General features: G+C 38.6%; 2 protein-coding genes across 4 annotated transcripts; both read right to left on the bottom strand.

Annotated features, from left to right (window-relative positions):
* Positions 1-925: 925 nt before the first annotated feature.
* faf (ubiquitin carboxyl-terminal hydrolase-like faf) lies at positions 926-18561 on the bottom strand. 2 transcript variants are annotated; one of them, XM_046612270.2, is made up of 33 exons: positions 18486-18561; positions 17364-17575; positions 16373-16640; positions 16067-16292; positions 15789-15923; positions 15274-15430; positions 14644-14967; positions 14238-14495; positions 13999-14097; positions 13580-13854; positions 13041-13242; positions 12633-12962; positions 12090-12424; positions 11275-11515; positions 10533-10670; positions 10165-10440; positions 9430-10066; positions 9028-9308; positions 8472-8723; positions 7637-8238; positions 7063-7236; positions 6839-6980; positions 6133-6437; positions 5773-6023; positions 5450-5625; positions 5137-5333; positions 4770-4897; positions 4520-4686; positions 4049-4305; positions 3613-3842; positions 3182-3384; positions 2366-2781; positions 926-1786 (listed from the first exon to the last, which is right to left on the bottom strand). In XM_046612270.2, exons 2-33 carry the CDS (start codon positions 17430-17432, stop codon positions 1468-1470), a joined length of 8070 nt encoding a protein of 2689 aa, XP_046468226.1. In that variant the 5' UTR covers positions 17433-17575; positions 18486-18561; the 3' UTR covers positions 926-1467. The 2 variants fall into 2 exon arrangements, with proteins under 2 accessions (XP_046468226.1, XP_046468227.1); XM_046612271.2 differs by lacking the exon at positions 18486-18561 and adding an exon at positions 17862-18448.
* Positions 18562-19317: 756 nt separating this feature from the next.
* eIF2A (eukaryotic translation initiation factor 2A) lies at positions 19318-23423 on the bottom strand. Of its 2 annotated transcripts, none has more exons than XM_069133889.1 (12): positions 23169-23423; positions 22660-22923; positions 22350-22449; positions 22086-22261; positions 21604-21692; positions 21371-21521; positions 21104-21273; positions 20658-20833; positions 20397-20560; positions 20146-20247; positions 19733-19995; positions 19318-19637 (listed from the first exon to the last, which is right to left on the bottom strand). In XM_069133889.1, exons 1-12 carry the CDS (start codon positions 23194-23196, stop codon positions 19512-19514), a joined length of 1809 nt encoding a protein of 602 aa, XP_068989990.1. In that variant the 5' UTR covers positions 23197-23423; the 3' UTR covers positions 19318-19511. The 2 variants fall into 2 exon arrangements, with proteins under 2 accessions (XP_068989990.1, XP_068989991.1); XM_069133890.1 differs by lacking the exon at positions 23169-23423 and adding an exon at positions 23000-23139.
* Positions 23424-23803: the final 380 nt, after the last annotated feature.

Here is a 23803-nt window from a genome sequence, read left to right as displayed (position 1 = left end):
TTATGTATAACGTATGCTGTTAATTCAGAACAGTTCCCGATATCTCCACGGCATTTATATATATATCTACCTATAACTCGGTATTTTTTCCCCGAGGCAGAGCCATGCAGCGATTGTCTCAAATCGTTTATCAATCCATTTGATTATACATTATATCCTGTATACATACATGTATGCAGGTGCTTACTATCTAATTCGAGTCAAGAGCGAGATCTGTGTACCAAACAAGGGATCGTGGAGACGAGAGACGAAAGCTCTGATAAAACCAATTCATGCTTTACAACAATACAACTACGCCTCATATATACTGGTTCAAAGTTCTTAAATTGCTACCACTGCAGCATTCCGTTTCAATTCCTTAATACAATAGTAGGAGACATTTTCCCTCTTGACCGTACTCATTTCATGACCTTCTATACCTTTTTTATATAATATTATTCTACAATAATCCGTGGGTTTTAGCGTTGTGTCATCTAATATTGATACCCCGCAGGGCATGAGTATTTCTGAAAAATTAAGGCTCGATGTCACATCGCTATACCGTACAAGCCGACAAATATATTCGCAACCGGCTATGTTATGTATTATCCTTAATGAATTTTTATGATTTACTAGTCTTTGACACAAAACCGACCTGTATAATAATATGGCAACAACATTTTACGGCAATGCTGTGTGTAGTGCAGCTGATTTAGCCTGATTATAGAACCGTTGTAAATTTAGTTTCAAAGTGTTTATTAATAAGTTGAAATATGTTCAAATTTACATCGTAGGTAAATATTACACTATATGGAAAATTGCGTTCGCTTACTTTCGTTTACATTTACTTTTGTTTTTGTTTGCTTGTCTGCTTTTGTATTCATATTTTTACTTTTTTTAAATTAATGAATTTTTCTAATTTTAATAACTTTTCCGCTCTTCGCCCTTTCTTCCTTTTTATCTCATTGTTACTATTTCTTTCGCTCCTTATTTCTGATTCTCGATATCTTCCTTTCCCTTTTTTCCTCCACATTCTCTTTCTGTTTTTTTTCCACTTGCCGTTTCATCATTCTATCATGTCTTTGTATTCTTGATGGTTAGAAACGGGATCCAACAATATTAACCGCACTATACATTTATACAAACTTGTCAATCTCTTGACCACGATACATCCCTCGTTTTTAACTACCAATGTATTGTAATTATTATTGGTATAGTTGATTACTGGAATCGGTCGTATTGTGGACTTGTCCCAGCTTGACATACGACGCTTTCCATGCACGTATCAAAATGTCCGAGAACAATGTAACTTGGTATAAACAACATCAACCAACACTCCATTCGGAAAAGCAGACTTATAAGGTTTGCTTCAACTATATGTAATAATGAAGTGATTCTATTCATTCGGCACTGTGCATCTGGTGCAAGATTAATGCAATATCGAAGCGTTCGTAAATGAATGGATCCACCGCCGTCACTAATGGTCCATTATGGATCCTGGCTTGAGCCTTGGGGAGGGTCACCATTCTGGGGGATCGGTGACGCCGACCTCACAATCGATACAGTACTTCGAAGTGAATGAGTTGGTGATGAAGATTCTGATTCTGGATGGAGTGGCTGAGGGTCATGTTGTGGCTGTTGCTGCTGCTGCTGCAGTAGTTGTTGTTGCTGGTCTTGTTGTGGTAGTTGTTGTTGCTGCTGTTGTTGTGGTTGTTGTTGCTGCAGTGGCTGCTGTTGTCGTTGTCGCAGAACACATTGCCTCAACTCATCATCCAGTTCACGTTCAGTTTCAGGTTCATAGTGACGGCTACACACACACACACACATATGCACATAAAGATATGAAATTGTAGTTCAAAACATTTGAAAAACGAATAAAGCATGCAAGTGTAAGTATGAAAGATGTATCGTATAGTGGAATGTGTATTGACATCTGTGTATATTTGGCTCTAGTCGAATGCAATCAGTAATGCAGGAATGCAATGGCTTTACATCAAAAGTTGAGTTAAAATTGTGCTGAAATCGAAGAACTAAGTGGTGAAATGATAAAGCCACATTTTCTTCAGTACACGTATCTGTATGTATTTACTATTCGAGTACTTATTCAGTTTTTAGCTCTACTAAGCTAGAATTTGCCTTTACAAAAAAATATGCAGCACAAGTAACTCCGCGTTAAGCAAGTTGTTTGCACCAGATGTAAAGTGGTTCTTAGGTGTTACACTACAAGTTGCCGTTCAAACAATGTTTAATAAACACATACGTCTCCTGAATACATCTTGAGATGCGAGTTTTGGTATGATAGATGAGACAATGAGGTTGCAAAAAGCGAGTACTTCCAGTTACTTGCTCATAGATGTATTGTGAAGTACTTTAAAAGTCGACTCACGCCCAATTCAATTTTTTTCCATGCCTCCTTCTAACAGCATTTCTTGGAGTTTGCAAGTCATGCGATAGTTGTGCCAGTTGTGATAGTTGCACGTACTGCTGTTGCTGTTGCTGCTGCTGTTGCTGCTGCTGTTGCTGCTGCTGTTGCTGCTGCTGCTGCTGCTGCTGCTGCTGCTGTTGCTGTTGCTGCTGCTGCTGCTGCTGCTGCTGTTGTGCATATCTTTCTGCATCATCAGTGGCTTCTTCGCTTGCATCTTCAACCTCTTGTCCGTCATCAGGGCACAATTCGTATGCTTGCTCAAGTGTCTTCTTAGCGCTATTGCTACGCTCCAAAAAGTAACCATTCGTTGATTCATTGGACTGGGCAGGTGGTGACCAATTATTATAAGCATACTGCGCATTTGATGTATACGGTCTCTGCGAAATTTCACAAGATAAAACGGGAAAAAATTAATTATAGTGAGCAACTTAATTGATAAGACCCACAAGTGAGCCAATAAGTGGAAAATGATATTGTGTCTACCATCATTTTTAACTGGTCTCACTGAGTGCGATTTTCCAAATTCAACCAGTAGAAAGGTTGAGGTATAATCAGTTGTACCTTCTTTCACACAAATTGAAGTTGTCAATATGACCCTTTGAGTTAGTCAGTTATGTACGTAAAGGACAACACGTATCTCTCGTGGATGCATAACCATGATTACCACGAATACAACTGAATGTACTCACATAACATTGTCATAGATTATATCCGAAATTCCTTACTTCTAGTAATCAGATAAAAAATAGAAATGTAATTATTTCAATCTATCAAAACCTTGTCAAGTTCTTCTTGTAACCATCTGATAGCAAGCGTCCACTTTCGTTTCAATTCTGGATTAAGGTGTAAGAGCTGATGTGCTGGTCCGCATTTACTGAACAACTGAACCATACATTTAATGCATTGGTAAGCTCGTTTTTGATAATGATTCTTGCTACGTTGTATGGTCTCGAAAAGGCCCTCTCTTTCTTCAGGTACTCCTGTAAGAAGTAATCTTTTACATACAAACTGTTTCGTGGATGTTGCACAAAAAAGTGTAAATGTTCACATGCATCAATGGTAGATCCTCATACTCAACCATGCTTTACATAGTTTTGTAGCTTGTTATTGACAGAAAAAATTGAGGATACCCTGACATAATTCTTGTCATAGTATAAATAAGCATTTCTGTAACTAACTCTCTATACATGGATAAATACCGTCAATACCTTTCAAAGCATTGTGAACACGATGAGTTTGCCATGAGTCTTCAATGAGTAACATGGCAAGTAAAAGATCTGTGTGATGCCTCAACTCGTGAGTGTAGGCAAAGCCAATTTGCCATAACAATTCGCTGAGTACAGTCCTAGAAAGATGTGGATTTTCCCAGCAACAGTACTGTAGAAGTTTTACTGTATCTTCGGTAACATTTGCATCCTCAATAAGTTTCTTCATGTAACTGTAAGGATGATGAATATCATAACACATGAAACATTTAAGTTGATATTTGTATGAAATCGGATAGTATTTTAACATTCAGAAAGAAAAACGTTCGTCGCTCATTACTTTGAACTCGTTAATTTGAAACAATTACTAATAATCATTAATTTTTCATAGAGTAATAATAGTTTCGATTTATTATTAACCAAGACAATGCTTCATTACCTTGTTCTGACGAAGAGTATCTCGGCCGCCTGTGGCTGTATTGGCATAAGGTAGTCTGGCTGGCACGATGGCTCACCATATGGATTTGGCAATGGAGCTGCAGTATAACTCGACTGCGTCCTGGATGATACATCACAGCATCGTAGTAACATACTTACAACTTGATGCAGCTTTGTCAGTTCGGGATACTGATATTTTATTGTAGGTCCAGGTCCTTCATCTATTGCCACCAACATGAACGTTACCGGCACGTTCAGCTATAATATATCAATAACAGATGCATCATTATTATGATTTAAAAATATAAGAGTAAACGCTAAGTTCAATCACTAAAGTGATCCTAAAATTATTACACACTGGAGTTGATCCCCATTTTCTTCAAGTCGTTTGTAAGTCAATTTTTTTCATAAATGCGGATAGTATTCTATAATTCAGTTAGGGATAAGATTTCTATTCCTAGTTTATGATTACCTTAAGCAGCTGTGCTTTTTCCGCAAGACCCAGGCTTGCATACATATGAAATAGAGAGAAATAATGGGGTAGATAACGGCCATGATCAGAGACCTCGCGATGAAGTAATGATAAAACTGCGTGTAAGAGGTGGTCGCTGAGAGTTGCCGTAGGATCCAACAGTATCGCTACAAATAAAATAGTGCATAAAATGGCGATACGTACTATTCATAAAGTTAAACACAAGATATAAAACGGAATAAAAGCTTACTTGGCGCATTAAGACTAGGTGGCACGCAGGGACCATCCTGCAGTGAAAAATGAGCGAGAAATACCAATATCTTCAGGAAAGCTGTTCGTACCTCAGTACTAGGACAGCTTAGAAGGTATTCACAGAATCTATAATTCAATTAAACGAAGACATTATTAAAGCTATCGATATATAGGTCAATGACTTGCATAACTGTATAAGTGTATGCATTGAATCATCAAATATAATATATTCAAAATCCTCATAAAGACGGTTAAAATCTTAAGTTGCCAAAGGAGCAAGACCAGAAGCAAAAATACACAGGGACAATATTGGTTTAGGAAATAGCTTTTGCATAGTAGTGGTGGAAAGAAAAACTTGTTTAAACCTGTGGGGGTGGTTGAAGAGGACGTTGTGGGCAAACCACGAACGAACTGCCTTACTACCACGCAGATGATGACAGAGAATGTCATACCAGTCCGTGGCAGCTCCTCTAAGAGTTTTCTTTGTGTGAAAACCGGTATAAAATAAAAATCGTGATGCTAACTGCACAGAGAGCATCGCCAGTTCCTCTGATTCAGGGCTCTGTAAAAAGCAACACATTTATCTTATTTGACAAGCACTGATGATATGCAGTATGTACATAACACACACGCACAGTCCTCATTGAACATTGCCACATGGCACTAGTAAAAACTTACAAGTCTGTCATTCATGTTCAGCCGATTTACTGTGTGTGGATTGCAGAATACCAACTTTCTTATGAATTGAAAATATTCAGCACTAAATTGATTCCGATTGTGCATGAACTTAATGTTCTGCTTCCTGACACTATATTCAATCGCAGGTGGCATCTTCATCACACCGAGCTTTGTATCTGTGAATAAAAAAAAAGTATTTGCACCACTGAAAAGGTTATTTATCCTTTCCCATATTTGTTATAACATCTGTGTCCTTGTGGACCAAAGGTAGGAATTTGACAAGGTGGACGAATATAGAATTATACAAACAGCGGACCACTCACAGAGGGACAACTCGTTGACGCTTTTCATCAGAGAATTTTCTTCAACATCCAGTCTTGTGTAAAAAAGCATATATGCATTCCACCATCGTTTTTGTCTTCTGTAACTCATTCGTTTGAGCATATGATCAAACACTTCACCCATGTAATCACCACCAAAACACTGAGTTTTCATCTCTTCTTCTTCTTCCATTTTGCATTCAGTTACTTCACCATCATCAAATTTGTACCATTTTGCAGTCCCATCATTTTGCCTGGATATGGAATCAAAATTATGCTCAGTATAAAATGACCACATTTACGATGCAGAAAAGAAAGATCTGTTTAATATTTCTTTGATATACGTAACTCAATAAAACACACCTGTGTAAAACGTATGAGTAGTAATGACCACCGCTTGCCTGCCCACTGTGAACAACTATTCCACTCAACTGATACTTGGTACAAGTTCCTCTATTTGCTTCCTCAAAGTCGCAATCAATTACCTCACCCTCTAACTTAGCAAGTCCCGAAACCGTATATGGCTCCATATCTAAATCTCTTGGGAACTCAAAGTAGTCGTTGAACTTGATCGCACAAACCCTTTCGAAGTCATATTCGAATCTCTTCAATTGAATTGCCAATATTGGTGGAAGCTTTTTTACGCATAACCGTTTGACAGTTACAACCTGCAACAGCAGTGATGGTTTTAGGTACTGAACTATGATATAACTGGAATGCTTACTGAGGTGGTAGGGTTTCAGCCGAAAATGATAACTCAGAGGTGAAGTGCTGTCTCTTTCTACTAGCTACTGTGCATGCATGGCATAGTCTAAACAAAAATGTTTTGTTGAAAGTTGAGACTGTACCGGAGCAAGAGAGACAGCACTTCTCCTCCGAGCGATCTCTGTCGGCTGAAAGTCAACCATATACCAAGCCATGCAGTGAGCGTTCTAGTTGAATTATAGTTCAATGGCTTTAGTAATGGGTATAAATGAGATGCATAGATCCGAATGGGACAAATGTGGAAGAGAAAAAACGTTTAAGTAAACCATAGGCACACGTTACAGAATATTCATCCAAAATGTACCTTTTTGTTGCATTTGTCACAATGGTATGCGTCAGCTCCCTCAAGAAGCTCACCTTTAACATACTGTTCTAAAGAGTCGAGCAAATTGCTATGATTTCTGATATCTACGCTAATCACACTGAACGGCTCCTCTTTTGAGTACCTTAAATAGAATTGTCCATATTCAATAGTTAGCGAGGATAATAAGAAACTGATGATATCAATTCATAGGATTGACACCATACCTGTGAGGACAACCCTTGCAGATCTTCTGATCACTGTACGAACCACCTAATATTTTGCCCATGATCTGTTCGTGTCCGAGTGCTTTAAGCGCTTCGTCTAAACTCTCTACTAAACTCATAAAGAACTCGACTGCATCTTGCTGTTCCCTCAGATTGACAGGCTCACCCTGAAGTCTAAAAATGTAGTGAAACTTAGAATATCTAAAATATGATATGACAACCAACAAAACTGATACAGTAATAAATAGTCACTATAGTGTACTGCACTTATAAGATTTATATATACAGTGCAACCTCCGAATAAGACCGGACTCGGGCGGTTAGGGGCATATAATTCCGAGAAATGAGTTACCCCCACCCGCGGACCGAATTCTGACCGAAAATTGAGACCAAAACACAATTTCCACGGGCGGACTTATTCAGAGGTTCGCCGCCGATTCTGCGATGTGCGACGATGCGTGAAGTAGTGGGGGCAACTCTCGAGCGAAGATTAGTGGAAGCGGACTTATTTGGAGAGGGATTATTCAGAGGTTGCACTGTATGTATATATGTGTATGTGTATGGTGTGTTTTACTTGAAATGTTTCCATAGGCCACGGGGTATATAGTACTGAAGTTTGCTGTAAGCCAGATGACCAAATATTGCTTGGACATGTTTGAGAATGCCAACGTTGTACTCTTTCCTGGACTCATCGGCACCGCATTTCTCCTCATTTGTGTCATTGTCATTTGCCTCAACAGTTTGTTCCCCTTCTGTCCTCTCCTCGCCAGAAAAGTCTTCATTTACGTCGGTCGCAGCGCCTTCAGCCGCCAAAAGACCCACCCTTATGCTTTCTACCATGTACAACTGTTGTAGCACTGAATTCATGTAGCATGTAGCCCCAGCGTTTTTCAAGCCTACAAACCCCTTAGTGGGCCTTGGCCCTACTGGTGGCAGGTAGTCCCATTCAACGAGTGGCTCGTCTCTTTCCGAATAAAACATGTCTGTAAGCATAGTGACTAGAAGTTTCATGTTTGGCACACAGCCTACACAGAGACCGACGAGCAGATCCAACGCAGCACTTGTAGACAGTGGACTTGAGCAAACAGGTGATGTCTGTGGTGAACAAAGTTCACCCGTACCGCAGAGCTGAAGCATCAGCCTTGAAGCCGGAAATACAAAGTCTTCCACCAACTCCTACGTTAAGGGTTAACAAATGAGTAAGTGTGAAATACACAAGTGTCAGGCATGATATGCAATAATTCAACATTTGACGAAGTGTCTAATGGCGAATTCGATTTGCAGAAAAAGTGCGCCCTAAGTGCAGTATTCTGAGATTTCTAACTTTTCTATTACCTGAAGAATAGGGAATTTGCACTCAGTATGCACTTTTTCTGAGAGTCAAGTTCGTCCTAAAATAAGAAAAATACCTTTATTAGATTAACGCCACGTTTCTCATCCGAGCCCAACTCGTACTTTTTACCTGGTGGTAAAAAAGACAGTAATTCCTTGGCCAGGCCAAGATGACCTTCAAGAACAGCTTCTTCAGTCTGACTTTCCCCGGTCTCCCTAACTTTGTCCCTTACTTTCTTTAACCAAGTAATTTCGTCATTCAGCAGGGTTTCGGCGGTAGCTAATGGACACCCCGCCACATGGGCATAGTTCAACAATCTGCAGAGAAGCTGAAAATGAAACAGGGAACAGATTATTTCAAATATATGTAACGTGATACCTGTGCAGATTCAAAATTTGTACCAACTCAATCAATTTGAAATACAGCAACATAAAATTTAAAAAAATGCCCATAAACTAATTGTTTCCTGTGATACCAGTCGCCCCACACGTACAGACTTACATAAGTGCAGAACACGAACAGATGTACACTTACGTTACCGGAATCTAACAATCTCTCAAATGGTAAACGCCAACTTTGGAGAGTTAGAACCCAGCAGCCGAAGTATGCATGATAAATATCACAATAACTACCTGAAAGTATTCGTGGCTTTGTTTTGCATATTCTACCACCGTTGTATTGAGAACACTAAAGAGGAGAGTGATGGTAAATTGGAGTTGTTGGTGACCAACGCTGCACCAGGTGGATATCAGTAGAAATTGATCAGCAGCAGCTACCCTCACTTCCCGCGATACGCTCAGCAGAACAAGATCTATCAAGAACGTTTGCCACATCTCATGTCTTGTGAGATTTTCGAGTGCACTGGGATTAAGCACCAACGCTATTGCTAATACTTCCAGTGCTTCCTTACATACTGTGGACAATTACTTAACGTTAATTAAAGATTATGATGCAGCTAGTTAGTTAGTACATGGTTTTTGTATGCAACATTAATTGAAGAAGAAGCAGATGACTTGGGAGGATAAGGTTTTTACCTAGTTCATCCTCAACATCTGGTTTCCTCTGCTCTTTCTGACAGGTCTCATGCACTGCATGTAATACCTCTGTGGAGGCATTAACATTGGTCAAATTTCCGGTAGACGAAGCCCAAGCCAACCGTACAATTGCACGTATAGTTGCAATGTCTGGTAAGTCCCAAGATAACGCCTGAACAAAAAGCTGCCGACACCTATCAGACTCAGTTCCCCCTGATAACATCTGGTCAGCGAGATGCTGAGCTAACTTTGCTGCAACACTTCGCAACATATGCTCTGTATTTTGATTTGGAACACTGTGCAGTGCCTGTTTCAGTACAGCTATTGGCCCGCGAACGCCACTGTTGTGATTATCGTTATTTTCATGATTTTCCGGGCTAGACGATTGTTGCTGCACTACTTCATCGATAACACGCACCATCACATTTCCTACTACAGTCAGTAATAACTTGCACAATTTCAAAACAGTGAGATATGCGGCTCGTTTCGTTGACTCATCAGCATTCGGAAGAAATTTGTTCTTGGTGAGCATGTCTAGAATGACGCTAGCTTCACCACTTTTAATGAAATTGTATTGAAATTCGAAAGCTCTATCCGACATTGGGTCTAGTGCAGGCATCAGAAGTGCGTACAGTACCTGAATAAAATTGATAATATTGATATACATACATTCATACATTTGTATTACTGTGCAGCACTGCCGTGAAGTATGATGTTATGAGACAAAATGCATACCATCATATTGTATAAGACTTGGCTAGGACTGGCAGCAAAAAATAGGCATTCAACATTGGTGTTTTCTTCATTGCAGTGTTGACTCTGAGAGACATCGTCTTCGGAGCCTCTGTAACGGCCGAAAAACCATTGAAGACGAGCTACTGTTAACGTGTCAGGGGGTACCAGTGCCAATATATTACGAGCACCATCACGAAGCTGGGGATATTGCAAGCTACACCCAAGGTCAGAAAGTTGGAAGAAAAATACAGCATGTTGAGGGCGCTGCGAGATTACCTACACAAATAGGGTAAAACCAAATTTTACATGAAATATCCAAATATGTGTATTCACTTATACATTTTTTCAGGACGAATATAAATACTCACCACACCAGGTAGATTATTTTCTGCTTCCAAATTTGGCCCATCATACGGATGATGAGGCGAACTGGTTGAGCTATCGGAACTACTTTCAGGGGAACTAGGTATGTTGCTATTGACCTGACTCAATTTAGCTGACAACAACTGTAATGATGAAAAACAGAGCTTACTTATGATATACGTCGCATATTGGGATCTAAAGTAGAAGCATGACTAGAGCAATGGCAACGTAACTGGGCTAACGGCTGATCAAATTAACTACAATATGCGAAAGGAAAGAGACAGAAAACTTCTTGTAAGTGATTCGACTTATGCTTAGGTATGTTGAGTTAACACAGAGTGAAATATACGTTGAAAAACGATTTTTATAAATAAATGCGATCCGGTTACTGTAGTATATTTTCTTGCCACAAGATAGCATTCTGCGAGATTTCCCCTCACGTAAAAAAAGCCCAAATTGGGTGTAAATTCGTACCCCTAACTTTTTTCTTATCGGAAATTAGCATTATCTATGAGTTGGGGGTATGAATTTACCCCACCCAAGTGGGGTTTTTTTTGCGTGAAGGTCAGATCCCAATTTCTTAACGAGTATTATTTCAATCAGAAATTTAATAGAATTTTAATCGATGAATTATACCAGTGACTATTTTACCAGACACTAAACTTTTTATGAAAATAAGTAAACAAAAAGGTTACAACAGTAAACAAATATAGTAGTTATAAAAAAAGTCATTATGTGCACACAAACCATTTTGTCTCTTAGCGGCAGTTGACAAAGTAATTTTCTGTCATCGGCTTGCTCAAGAGGTTCTCCGTTGATAAACAAATCTAGTTTAACGTTGGTACCACTAGCTTTGATTCTTCGTAGCACTTGGCGCCTTAAGGATGCAAGTGTATCTTTGGTATGTGTATAAATATCTATGTCATCAACATTACGACCAGGACTAGCGAATCGAATTACCAAAGATAAATGCTTCCCACGAACTGCTCTGTAAACATATATACAATAATTCGTGTATTCTCTGTTTCTCTGTAATGTTGAAAACTTTTTGCAACACAGAATACACAACTCGTATTCGAAACGCTTGTGTTTGATGGTGATGCAACAAATATACTTGTCATGTGGCTTATAAGCAGTCTGACTCAAAATTCAAGTGCTTCGCTTTAAACGTTGCTAATCGCTCAATTTTGCTTAGGCACGCAAAAATTGGCCTGAATAAACACTGAAGGTCTGATCATGACAATAAACGAACTGACAAGTATGATATTAAGACTGTATATTGGAGTGGAGTGCTTACGTTGATGCAAGGGTTGGGAATACCATATTGTTCGGAATATAACTCAAGGTTTCTGGTGCTGGATATGCTTAACTTGTGTACAGAATTGAGTTCACAGGTATGTTTAAAGAATAATTACTGAAATACAGTCAAACACTCAGAATTTGCCTTATTTTCAAGGTCCATTCATACTCAGAACAATACACTATCTAGTATGTGCAGTGACAAAAAAACAAGTACTCCGCTACCAACTGTTAGTTGGTATTTGAAAAATAACCAGACTCACCGATGCAGCGGTAGAATTTTCCTCTCCCCTGGAAAGGCGGCATCACACTCGTTTAGATACTCTTGAAGTACCATCATCACCCGGCACATTTTCACCGCTTCCATTTGTATTGTATTAGCCACTTGGTCTTCCCGTTCTTCTTTACTGTCAAGGTATACCTTACTTAATACAGATACGGTATCGTAATGAGCCTTTAACCTGTCTAAACACTCGGCGATGTAAGTTTCGTGAAATGCTAAAACAGAAGCTTGCAGCCGTGGCCCCAAATTCGTGTTTACTTCTTTGAGCAGTTCAATGCCACGATTTGCAATCTCGTCGGGACTGTTTGTAACTACCTGCAGATTAAGAATTTATCATGAGTATGTTCTGTGAATTTTCTATTGATTTGGTCGTTGAGTTAATTAGTAACAACAATATTGAAGTACAATGCATACTGTCAGTGTTGGGATGAAAAAGAAAGCATGAATCAATGATTATGTGCTTTTGATAATTGCAGGAATCGCAAATAAAAAGAGCTGAAATTCTCTTCAGAGTTTAACTTACCCGCCACAAATAATCTGTGCCGATGAGATCAACATCATCCATCAAAAATGTCCGCCTTTTTAGTTTCAATTTACCCTCCTTAGAGTTGACAGCTTTGAAAAATCTTTCGTAACACTTTATACCACTCTCTGTTAAGAGAGCAGGATCCAACTGAAGTATGTTGTTTTCAAAAAAGTCTTTGTTTATTGCTGGGTCAAGATCAGGCTCTTCACCCATTAACTTTGAAAACCATTTGAAACAAGCTTCCCGATCAGAAACAAATACTGCTTGCTCCGCCAAACATTGCCATATTTGCTTAGCCTGTTCCGCGCATAACCACAACTGGCCATCCTGTACAATGAACAGAATATTAGCACAGTCGTTCATCAATGAGTGTATTTAAGTGTTCACGATTCATTGATTACATACCTTAAGTAAGAACCTCAAAAAATTCAGTCTTTCTTGGACTTGAACAATATGATTGTAACGACGATCCGGCATAAACGTAGTGGCATCGATTTCTGAATTCTCCTTTACTATGCGCCGTACTTTGTCCATATAATTCGTTAAGCTATTTGTAACAAGTATCACAACGGAGTGTTGATTTTGCAAACGCTCTATAACTTCTTGTCTGGAGAGAAAATGTTATTATTATTCCATAATTTTTATAACGTCAGCAGTGTATATTATTGTATTGTTCCGAACATAAACCAAGGTTATTTGCCATTGACAGCCATCAAAATCGTCCTCGTCTTATACGCGGAACTGTCTTATGTGTAGATAACTAAGAAAACCACCCTAAAATACTGTCTCAGAATCAGGGGTCATCTTATATGCGAGTTTGGTTTATATTTGGAATATGATAATTCAAAAAACTTCCACCAAAACAGAAGTGACGGTTTCTCATATTTACTACGCATAATTGTATCATGTAATAATTATTTAGGTGTCAGCACATCCATAGTTACCTGTAATATACGTGGTGACTACGCTGACTAACGCCCATATTTGGGTTTGGCTCATAGAGACAACATATTTCACGTATCTGTTTTAAAGCAGGTAGAGCCCATTTGTCCCCGCTCTTTAACTCCTCAACACACTTGTCAAGCCATATTGTTTTTTGGGCATCCCGCTCTTGGGAGCAAGAGTAATCTAAAATTTTGACATGAGCATTCAATGCCTGGTCCATTATTTCCGTTGGTACCTCGTCAGAGTGCGCAAGGTTCCAGAAAAGAGTGAGCACCTAAAAATTTTTCAAAGAGCAAGGAGTTATAAGTAACAAAATGGTTTCATAATGACAAATCGAATATTTTCCATCGGGTTACTAAATACAGGCATCTAAGGCCAACAAAAAATTTAATTGATTCATATGTTATGTACTTCGAACCTTATGTGCCATTACGCCATCCTTGTCATCCTCAGCAAGTCGTCTTATTAGTTCTAATAGCTTTTCACGTTGCTTCTTGTTCGCGGTCTTCCAACTCGACTGAAAAATGTGTACATGCAATGTTCAGACAAGTTATTGAAGTCATGCGGTCACGTAAATGTAGATACATTATACATTATACTGTAAAATACCTAAAGTGAACGCTTGGAAATATGATTGTAATAGATAAATTCACCTACCTGAAAACACTCAAATAAGTGGTCCAGTTGATCAGCACTAAAGTCCCATGCCAATTTGGCAAGTAAATCATGAACATTTTTCACTATGGCCTCGTGCTTGCCAGCCTGAGCAGCCCATACTGCATCCAAATCTTGGACAGTCAATGCACGCTCCTTGATGATAAATCGAAGAATCTTTTCCAGTTTTTCTACATACTGAGGTTGATGGAGAGAATCTCTTAGAACAATTTCCAACACTCCGTTGTCTTTGATCCATTTCTGAAATTACGATAATTAAAACGAATAGGACAAATGCAGCTGTAATAACATGAAAATAGAATTCAGAGCAAATTGGGACTATAATTATATGATGCAAGGAAACCATATAGGATTAAGTAAGCAAATAAAGAGTAAAAACAAAACATACCGCCATTCTCTCTGCTGTAAGCCATTCTTCTTCGTCAAGGCCTGGATTCCGATGGGGATAGTAGCTTACACTGGCAATTACTTTATTAACCTCGTTTAAAGCGTTCATTTTTCCATTGAAGGAAGATATTTGCAGAAGTCTCAGTATCATCTTTAGTCTTAATATTTCTAAATTCTTTATCATTTCATCTGGCTGAGGCACACGTGACACCAAACACTTAGTGGCCTTGATTATTGCCGAGATGGCATCATTTTTTGATTCGTTCTTGGCTTCCTTTTTCAACTCTTCGTCTGTTAAATTATCCAATATAACTGGAACCATTTCCTGTGTAATTTACAGAAAACGTATTATAACATTTGGAGTAATAATTCCAGCGATTCAATTTTTCATGCAAAGAGGAGCAAGTATTTATTTATCTCAATATTGTGAATGAAGTTATATTAAAAACATTTACCCAAATGTAAGCACTATTTCAAGGTTTTTAGAATTTGATATTTTTCCAGTTGTACAATTATAGGTATACAAATTACATGTTGAAACGACCATCTAGATATTTTCCTTTTTCTCTATTTTAAAGCTGCAATATACAGAACTACGAATGTATTGCTCAGAACCATAAGGCATGCTCACCACTATGGGCATCAGGTACTTGATAATTGTATGAACAGTCAAAAGTTCGTAACATTGTCCGAAAGGTTTGATCAAAGCGTGGATCACAGGCACTGTCAAATTCCGCCCACTTTGAAACCTCGAGAGTAATATTTCAAATCCATTCAGGCTTCCAAACCTATGAAATATTTTCATTTTTTTTACGTATATACAAATTATCTGCTCAAAAACAGAGTGAACATCCAAGTTTTCAATTTATGAATGATCTGGTTTACTTTTTTTGATTAATTAGCAAGGAAATCAACAAATTAGATAGATGCACGATTCATTAAAATCAGTGAACAAGGAATACAATACTAAGGGATTCTTACTGTGAGGTGGCGTTAGATGGCCCAAACATTCTACTATTGCTTACAACATATAAAATGACAAAAACTGACATCTTTTCAGATCTATATAATCTTTCAAAAAGCGTAATATCTTGTGCAAGTTGGAATATGAAAAGGTTATCGATTAATATTTCAATAACAACTTACCTATTTATAAGATCTACAAGCCAACCACGAGGGCTTCTGGGGTCGGATGTAGGCCGAGCATATAGTTCTTCATCTGGGATATTACTACCTTGTGGTACAGTCTCAGAAGCTCTGGCTGCATTGAATGTGTGAAATCTGAAAATATCAATGCTACTATCAGCAACTCCACATTCAACATTTGAAATACCTCATATGTCCATGAGAATGTTTGATATTCAAAGCACAAACTACTCGCTAATTATGTGTTTAGTTTATTTTATAATGAAAGAATAACATACTTGTTGTTGGGATTAAACACCATTGCGAGTAAGTCCAGAAGAGGAAACCAGTCTTCGTCCAGCTTGAGAACACAAAGTTCCACCAGACGTTCGCAGCTCGCATTTATACAGTTATGTATATTCAGCTTCCAGCTATTCACAGCGTCGTCAGTCAAGATTTTGGTGAATGATATTGTCAAGCCTTCACGAAAAAAGCGCTGGCACGCTTCACTTTGGACATCTAATTCTAAAAATTACAAATAGCATCACAATGGTGACACAAAAGGCAAATATTAAATAAATTATAGTTAATCAATATTCGCATACTTTTGCGGCATAAATCAATGCTGGCTTGCATCAAGCATTCTAATTCTTGTTCGGGTAACACGGGAACCACCCAACGAGGGCTAGATATTTTCTCATCCAGCATTGCTAGCTTAGAACGGGGAAAGTCAGGCTCGCCGTTACGTCTTTCATTACTGTCATCTGCAGGGTTAAGAGGTTCGGTAGATATTTCACTCTGTCCGACATTCTCTGTCAACTGAAGCCCAGACATGGCATCGACCAATTGCTGAGGCCCTGGTGGGCTATGGATCTATCGGTAATATTCTCAGTTAAAATTTCCATATAAATATCACATCAACCAACTGCTTTCAAGCATCGTTTGTCAATTACTTGTAAAATTAGTATTTCTGATTAAACTCTGAACTGGAAGTCTGTATGAGGATGAAGTTATTAACGTTACTAAAACGATGCATGTTTAAAAAAATTCGATAATTCGCAGCTTTGTGACTTTCCAGAACTTAGTAAACCGTTATATACAAAATGTACACTGATCCTAAAAAACCAACGCCTTGACAGTCATCTTAAAATTGCCCAATAATAATTTTTTCTCCTGATGTGTCATTACATTAACGTTACTAACTTCAGCCTCGTAAATCGCAAAAAAAAAACATAAGAGTAATAATAGACAACATAATACTTTTTCTATACCCTTGTACATCATAGCCATATAGGATTGTGATTCAATGAGGCAATGAGGCTGGTTGATAAGATGAGGATGAAATTAGTAAAGTTACCGTAACGATGTATGTTTAGGAAAAATACCTATTCCGCATTTTTACAACATTCACAAATTTAGTACATCATGATGAACAAAATATACACTAATTCTGAAAAGTGAACTCCTTGAAAGTCATACTAAAATTTCCCAACAATAAATTTTTCTCCTGATGTATTGTTATGTTAACGTTATCAACGTCAGCCTTATGTGATGAGAACTTATGGAACGTATCAGCTCATTGGTCAATTAGCATACCTGAGCAGTTTGCTGCTGACCTTCGGGAGGGTCTACCCCGACTCCCTGTCCCCTTGTGGCAATCGTCATTTTGCAGCCTTTACTCTGCCCCAATTATTCTATGATCCTTTGGTCCTTTGGATGCCACCACGACAATGAGCATCCGACACATTCAATGGCATTAAATATTATTTCCTAAAGGCCTTGTTCCACTAGCTGTACATCTACATTATCTAAAATAAGATTACAAAGAAGGGGTGATTTTCAGTACTTTGAAAAGGTTCAAACAAACTTGTGGATCTCTGTGTGTACCTGAGAATCAATTGCATGCAATGCAATTGGTTACTACTCAATTAAATACGATACTTTTGAGTACCAAATGAGACACTGATCATTAAATGCACATTATGAAACCAGAGTTTACGAGTATATCAAGGGAAGAAAAAGGGTAGTAAGAACACATCCCCATCGTTATAGTGACCAAGAAGTCGTAGCAACTTGAGCCAGGAGTCTACGTACCCGGGCCCGTTGTGTGTCACCGCGACGCGGCTGTCACGCGAGGGTATGAACCGTGAAATCGTCGTGAAGTAAGATACTCTTCAACATCGTTACTGGGAACGTTAAAAGTCGGTGTCTACGTCAAACGGATGATTTAGATTATGGAAATCGAACTGGCGAATTGCGGAGACTGACCGTTCACTATGACGTTGCAAAAACATGAATATAGGATAGTATTATGAATTAACAAAGAAACTTTGTCAAAATTTGTTCGCCTAGCCTCGCCACCGGACGACTTCGCTCGCAACTTCTTCGTCAGGCTGTCGGGCCTCGTAACGCGTCACAGTAACATGAAACTAACCACTAACGCCTAGTGAAGCTATCTCAGAATCCCGACATTTCATCAATTCATCCGTGATGACAAACTTGCCGAGGGTGAACGGCGGTACAATATTTTTCGCCCTATTCACCCGACCGGGTATCCAGACAAAATGGCGACTTTCTTAATGATTGGCACTACGGTGATGAATATCAAACGTGGTATAACGCGTATCTTTTCACCCTTCTACTTCCAAGTTTCCGGATTACAATCACCCCCTGTATCGCGGACGGTTCACCGTACCATATTATGTGGTGATAACCAACCTTTACATAATAATTGTTGTATAAATTAGTCCTGGCAGTTTTGACGTGACGTTACGAACTCACTGCAAATCTGTAAACACTAAACACGACCGTAGCGCTGCGTTCGCCTTACCCCGCCCTGCCCCGACCCGCGGCGTCGTCGCTTGTCTAGCATTGGCGTCACAACTGCCGCCACCATCGCATTATCGCCGGCCGCAAGTCTGTTCTGTGCTAGATCTATTACTTGATGTTTCTGCTTTTCAGCAATATTTTGCCAAGTCCCGGAATTGCTAGAACTCACCCGTACGTCACCGATTAAATCTTTCAAGGTGTATGTACTTCCAAAGCAAGTATTTATCTACGAAAGACACGATTACATTTCTATCAATAACGCAATTTAAATTGCAGTCAGAGTCAAAGAGAATCTAAAGAGAGCTATCACCTGCGTACCTGCACAAGCAGCCCGCGAAACTTTAAATCATCTATTTCGAGCGACTTGGGACAATTTGCTTTCTCTCTCCGTTGACCGAAGATATTTCGGTTCTCTGCTCTCGTGGTTTGATATTCAAGGAACACATATACGTATACTACACGAAAAGATTTCTGTCAGCTGTAGATACTAGTCATACACATTGGACATCACCTTCAAAAATAACTGGACGAAATTAAATGTTCGATCCAAGGATTTTCCCGAATAATTTGCCACGTTTAGATGACGCTTAAAATAGTTTTAACAAATCAGGAAAATTTCACGATCGAAATGAGACATACGACGGTGCGAGATTCGGATGATCATGAAAAGAAAATGTTACCCTATTAACACAATACCTACTATTACGTATCTATGATAGGATTGCGTTTAATAATTTATTTCTGATAAATCTCATTAAACTGTACATAACATTATGAGCAATTGGTAGGCTCACAAGCATAGTATATATATTCGTGTGTATAAATGTGTGTGCACATTGTGTACAATATTTATTCTTCGGATTGATACATGCAATCCAACTGTTTTGTTGAGATACTTTTGGAAAAAGGTTGGCATCATAAAACAAGTTGTTCAAGTTCTTTTAAAAGCTCAGCTTCCTTTTTAATTTTATCCAACTGATTTATCTCCAAGTGCTTGCCTGCCTCCAACTGTTCTTTCAACTTTGTTATCTGATCCAGCTTCTGCAAAACAAAAGTACAAAAAATAAGTTTTTCTTCCTAAAAATAATTACATCCTCTCTATTCGCTGAATCACGCAATAGCATTGGTTTACTTACGCTTTTAACTTTCTTTATTTTTTTGTTTTTCTCTGGATCATCTGTGAGGCAAGAATCCGAGTCTACAACGTTATTGCACGAAGGTCCATTGAAACTCGAATTGCTCGGCCTAGTCTGTTGGCACGTTGTTGTTATACCTGTTATAGGCGCTGTCAACGTTGTTGTTGCCACAGCCTCCACTCCGGCTGCTGCCTCCAATTCTTTCTTTGCTTTCTTTGCTTCCCGCTTTTTTTTTAGCTTCAAAGCAGCTTTAGAGGGATTAGCTGTAAATTAGTCAAATTGCATTAGGTATCCAGATTTAGTTGTGACAAATATCACAGTCTGCAGCATTGAAAAATTCTCTACAGTTCGGTATTCTAATAATTGATTGTATGAAACAATAATTCAAGTCATAGTCCAAACCTAATACTTACATTCCGAACTGTACCTAGGGCCTGGTTCGTCTATATCATCATGTAGTTTGAAATTAATAATCTGCCCCCTCGCCGAAGGTGGCCGATATGCTTGTTTCGAAGCTGTTTATAATGGGCAGATAAAATAGAGTTAGTACATCGCTAACCACAAATTACCGTGATGTTATCGTCAGGGTAAAATTTCAAGTTTATTACCATATTCTGAGTATCAAATATATTAAGATATTTCTTTGAGATCTCTCTCTACCAACCTTGAGGTTGACTGGAGGTAATCCCTTCCACAGCCCGATAACTGATCGGTTTTTCCATAAACGTATTACGAGGGTAGGTCTGCCACAGTACCTCCCACAACTCTTCTTGCTTGTTCCATGGCCTCTCATAGAGCAGGGTTCCCGTATAGTGCCAAATCTTGAATCTGTGATAGGGTATATTATTTACTTACAATTACTTGATGGTTAATATGTGTTACAGTATGTCAGTTGTAGGGGAAAACTTCTTTGTCTGTATCTTACCCATTTCCCATACGAAGTCTTGGAGCGGTAGTTGCGGTCACAAAATGCTCACCGTCAGGTGACCAACGAAGCAAAGTCGTATCCGGAGCCTCAATTTTGGCAATAAGTTTCCTGCTTCCAACATCCCAGAGCTCGACACCACCATTCAGATTGCCGAACCCAGCCAAGATCAAAATTTCACAGCAGTCAAGGAATTTTGATTAGTTCATTGAACAAGATTGTACTTTATCATAAACGTGAAAAAGAATGGATTTTGTTTACACTGAAGCAATGTTAGTAAGTTTCTTGATTATATGTGAATTGTAGAGTCTCATTACAATCAGTCTAAACCACAGTGAAAATAGTTGCAAAAAGTTAGATTATTACATAGTCCTACAAGAAAAATCTGCAGATTATCTGACATTACCAGCAATTTTTCCTCAATTGCGTAGAAAAAAAAGGATATTGTTCCCCTGTGGATTGTAGTATATGCTGTTCCGGTGTTTTGTGCCAAATTCAAAGACTGGTTCACACTTGAGGTTGAACAAAGTAGTTTTAGCTGGCATGAATCCATAAATTACACAAAATTCCACATGCTTTGGTGACCATTCAACACTATGAATTGGACCTTCCTTCCCTGCAAATAATCTTATTGAATCAGGTTTTCAAATGAAAAAAAATCGTTACAGGAATCTAGTCATTTGGACTTGAAATTCGATAAAAGTGTTGCTTACCAAGCATTACCATTGCAGTTTGACCTTTGGTATCAAGGTAATGCAATGTTTGTTTCCCGTAGTATGACGCACCTGTTTTGTCTACCTCTGTGCTTGTCATCAATAGTGCACTAGTTCCTCGTTTGTTCCAATATATATCCACTCTATCAGACTGTAACACGGTAAAATGCAATTCACATGTAAGTAAATATTTACATTGTAGAAATGTCTACCTTGCAGGCACTGATATTTACCTGAAAAAAACTTTTATTAGCCAAAGACTGTGATGCTTCAAATTTAGGATATTGAAATAGTCTGCCAAAAGAGGGCTGGCCAGATGATCCTGCAAATATATGCATAAAATTACCAAAATTATTGCAGAGAAATTCGGACAATGGTTGGAAAATATCATGAATTTACGGTGAACAAGGAAGATCAAGTACACATATGTTAAGATGAGGACAGATTTTAGATGAATGAACACAGTACAGCGCATGCTATGAACTGTTGCCAATCTATTGAAAAAAATCATATCTAATCTCTTGTATGACATCTGTTATGCCGTTGATGAGCTATGGGCATGACTCCTTTTTTCCAAACATTATGTCCACAGCGATTTGTGGTGTGCACTGTGCTACATTCATTTATATAAAATCTATGCATGGGTTGAAGCATGTGCACTCAACCTTCCCTGTGTACCATAAACTCAGAGTATATGGAAATATAACTTATTTACCTGGCATGTTGCAAAGGATATGATAGGGGGGATTGCCTGTCGCTACACTAAATTTTGCAACCTTAGCCATGTTTATCCTATTCACAACCTTAGAAAAATCGGCATCTTCATAGAAGTTGACAGTGCTATTAACCAGCATACCACATATCCTTTCATCACTGGACCACTGAAGCTCCCTGGCATTATTTACAGCAATGAATTATCATCAAATCTTGAAATGTGTGGCAAACCAATTTGAAATTGTATGTATCTTCCCACCCTTACCAGTCCATTTGTTTCTTATGAATAAAATCCTTGACCAGCTCTCCATTTTCAGATTTCCATATACAGAGGTTTGGACAGCCCTGAGGATTAGCCTGCGATACTGAAACATGGATTTTGTGGTAGAGCAAAAGGGCCTTAAGCATTTGCTATAACATATCAGCGGAATGTCAAGTTTGCACATTAATTTGATCGAATCATATTTTCAAAGTATTTTAATCATTAATCATTAGAATTGCGGAATTTATGTCAATTTCTGAATAATCAATATCCTATACGCATGGAAATGAGAATTATGAAATATACAATGTACTTATAAATGGTTCCCAAGTTGCTAGGTAGGTTCCCTTGGGTGAAAAATCTATGGCAGAGATCTTAGGCCGTTTAATTTCAGCAACTATTTGCCAATTTTCGGTAGCAGCTATCTTCAACGATACTCCATTTGTCCAGACGTAGTATCTTCCCTCAGGGCTGAAAGCCATGAGTTTACAAGATCTACTGGCATCGCGGGGGAAACCACTGACTGGCTCATAGGTTGGTGGACCCTGGCCCAGACTCGTTCCTGTCGAACCTCGCACTGTAGATAAATACGTTTAACCATATAAATATTATGTATATATTAATTCATGACTCAGTGACTTCAATCTTTCCACCTTCTGCATTGCACGGTGAAATCTCTCGAGCAGTACGCTCGTGAACATGTTCTGCAGATATAGCCTTCGTACGTGTTACGCAGGATTATCTGGGGAAGCGTGAGCTGAAAACACTAACGAAACAACGGAAAACGCCGGCGAGAATTATCGTAAAAATTAACTGACTTACCAGCGATACAAGGAACGGTCGTGGCCATTTTGTAACTTATATTTCTGCCCCTTGCAGAATCCGAGTTAATCCGACATTTTCAGATATGAATTTGTGCTTGCAGAGGGTTCCTAAATTTTTGTAGATCTTTCTTCTTCCTATCCAATTTGATAAACAAGGATGCCACGATTACGTGCATTCATGTACGTACGATACACAATTCGTAGCTTCACAAATACTGTTGTACTCTACCGGGCTTGAATTATAACTGGAAATGCGATCGCAGCGATCGCAGCGGACAAGACTAGATACGTGTGCGTTTATACTAGCTGCTAGTGGCAGCTTCGCTCACATACTGGCATGTATGCAACGGTAGTGTGGTCAGGAGTGAGATATATATACATATATATATATATATATATATATATATATATATATCCGTATAATATAATGTTTTTGTCGTTGTACATTTGGTTAGGCGAAACGTATGGAAGATGAAACAACCATACCGAATATATATGTATTTTTCTCTCTCTCTCTCTCTCTCTCTCTCATCACTACGGCTTTAGTTTTCGCAGTTTTCGCGAGGTTGACAGAATGAGTAACTGCCTCCAGTAGTATACGCTCTAAAGTTTATATAGATTTGAGATAGCATA

Source organism: Neodiprion pinetum, chromosome 2 (assembly GCF_021155775.2).
Source record: "Neodiprion pinetum isolate iyNeoPine1 chromosome 2, iyNeoPine1.2, whole genome shotgun sequence".
Lineage (NCBI taxonomy): Eukaryota > Metazoa > Arthropoda > Insecta > Hymenoptera > Diprionidae > Neodiprion > Neodiprion pinetum.
The sequence above is the reverse complement of the archived record's forward strand: the minus strand, read 5'-3'. Positions and strand labels throughout refer to the sequence as shown.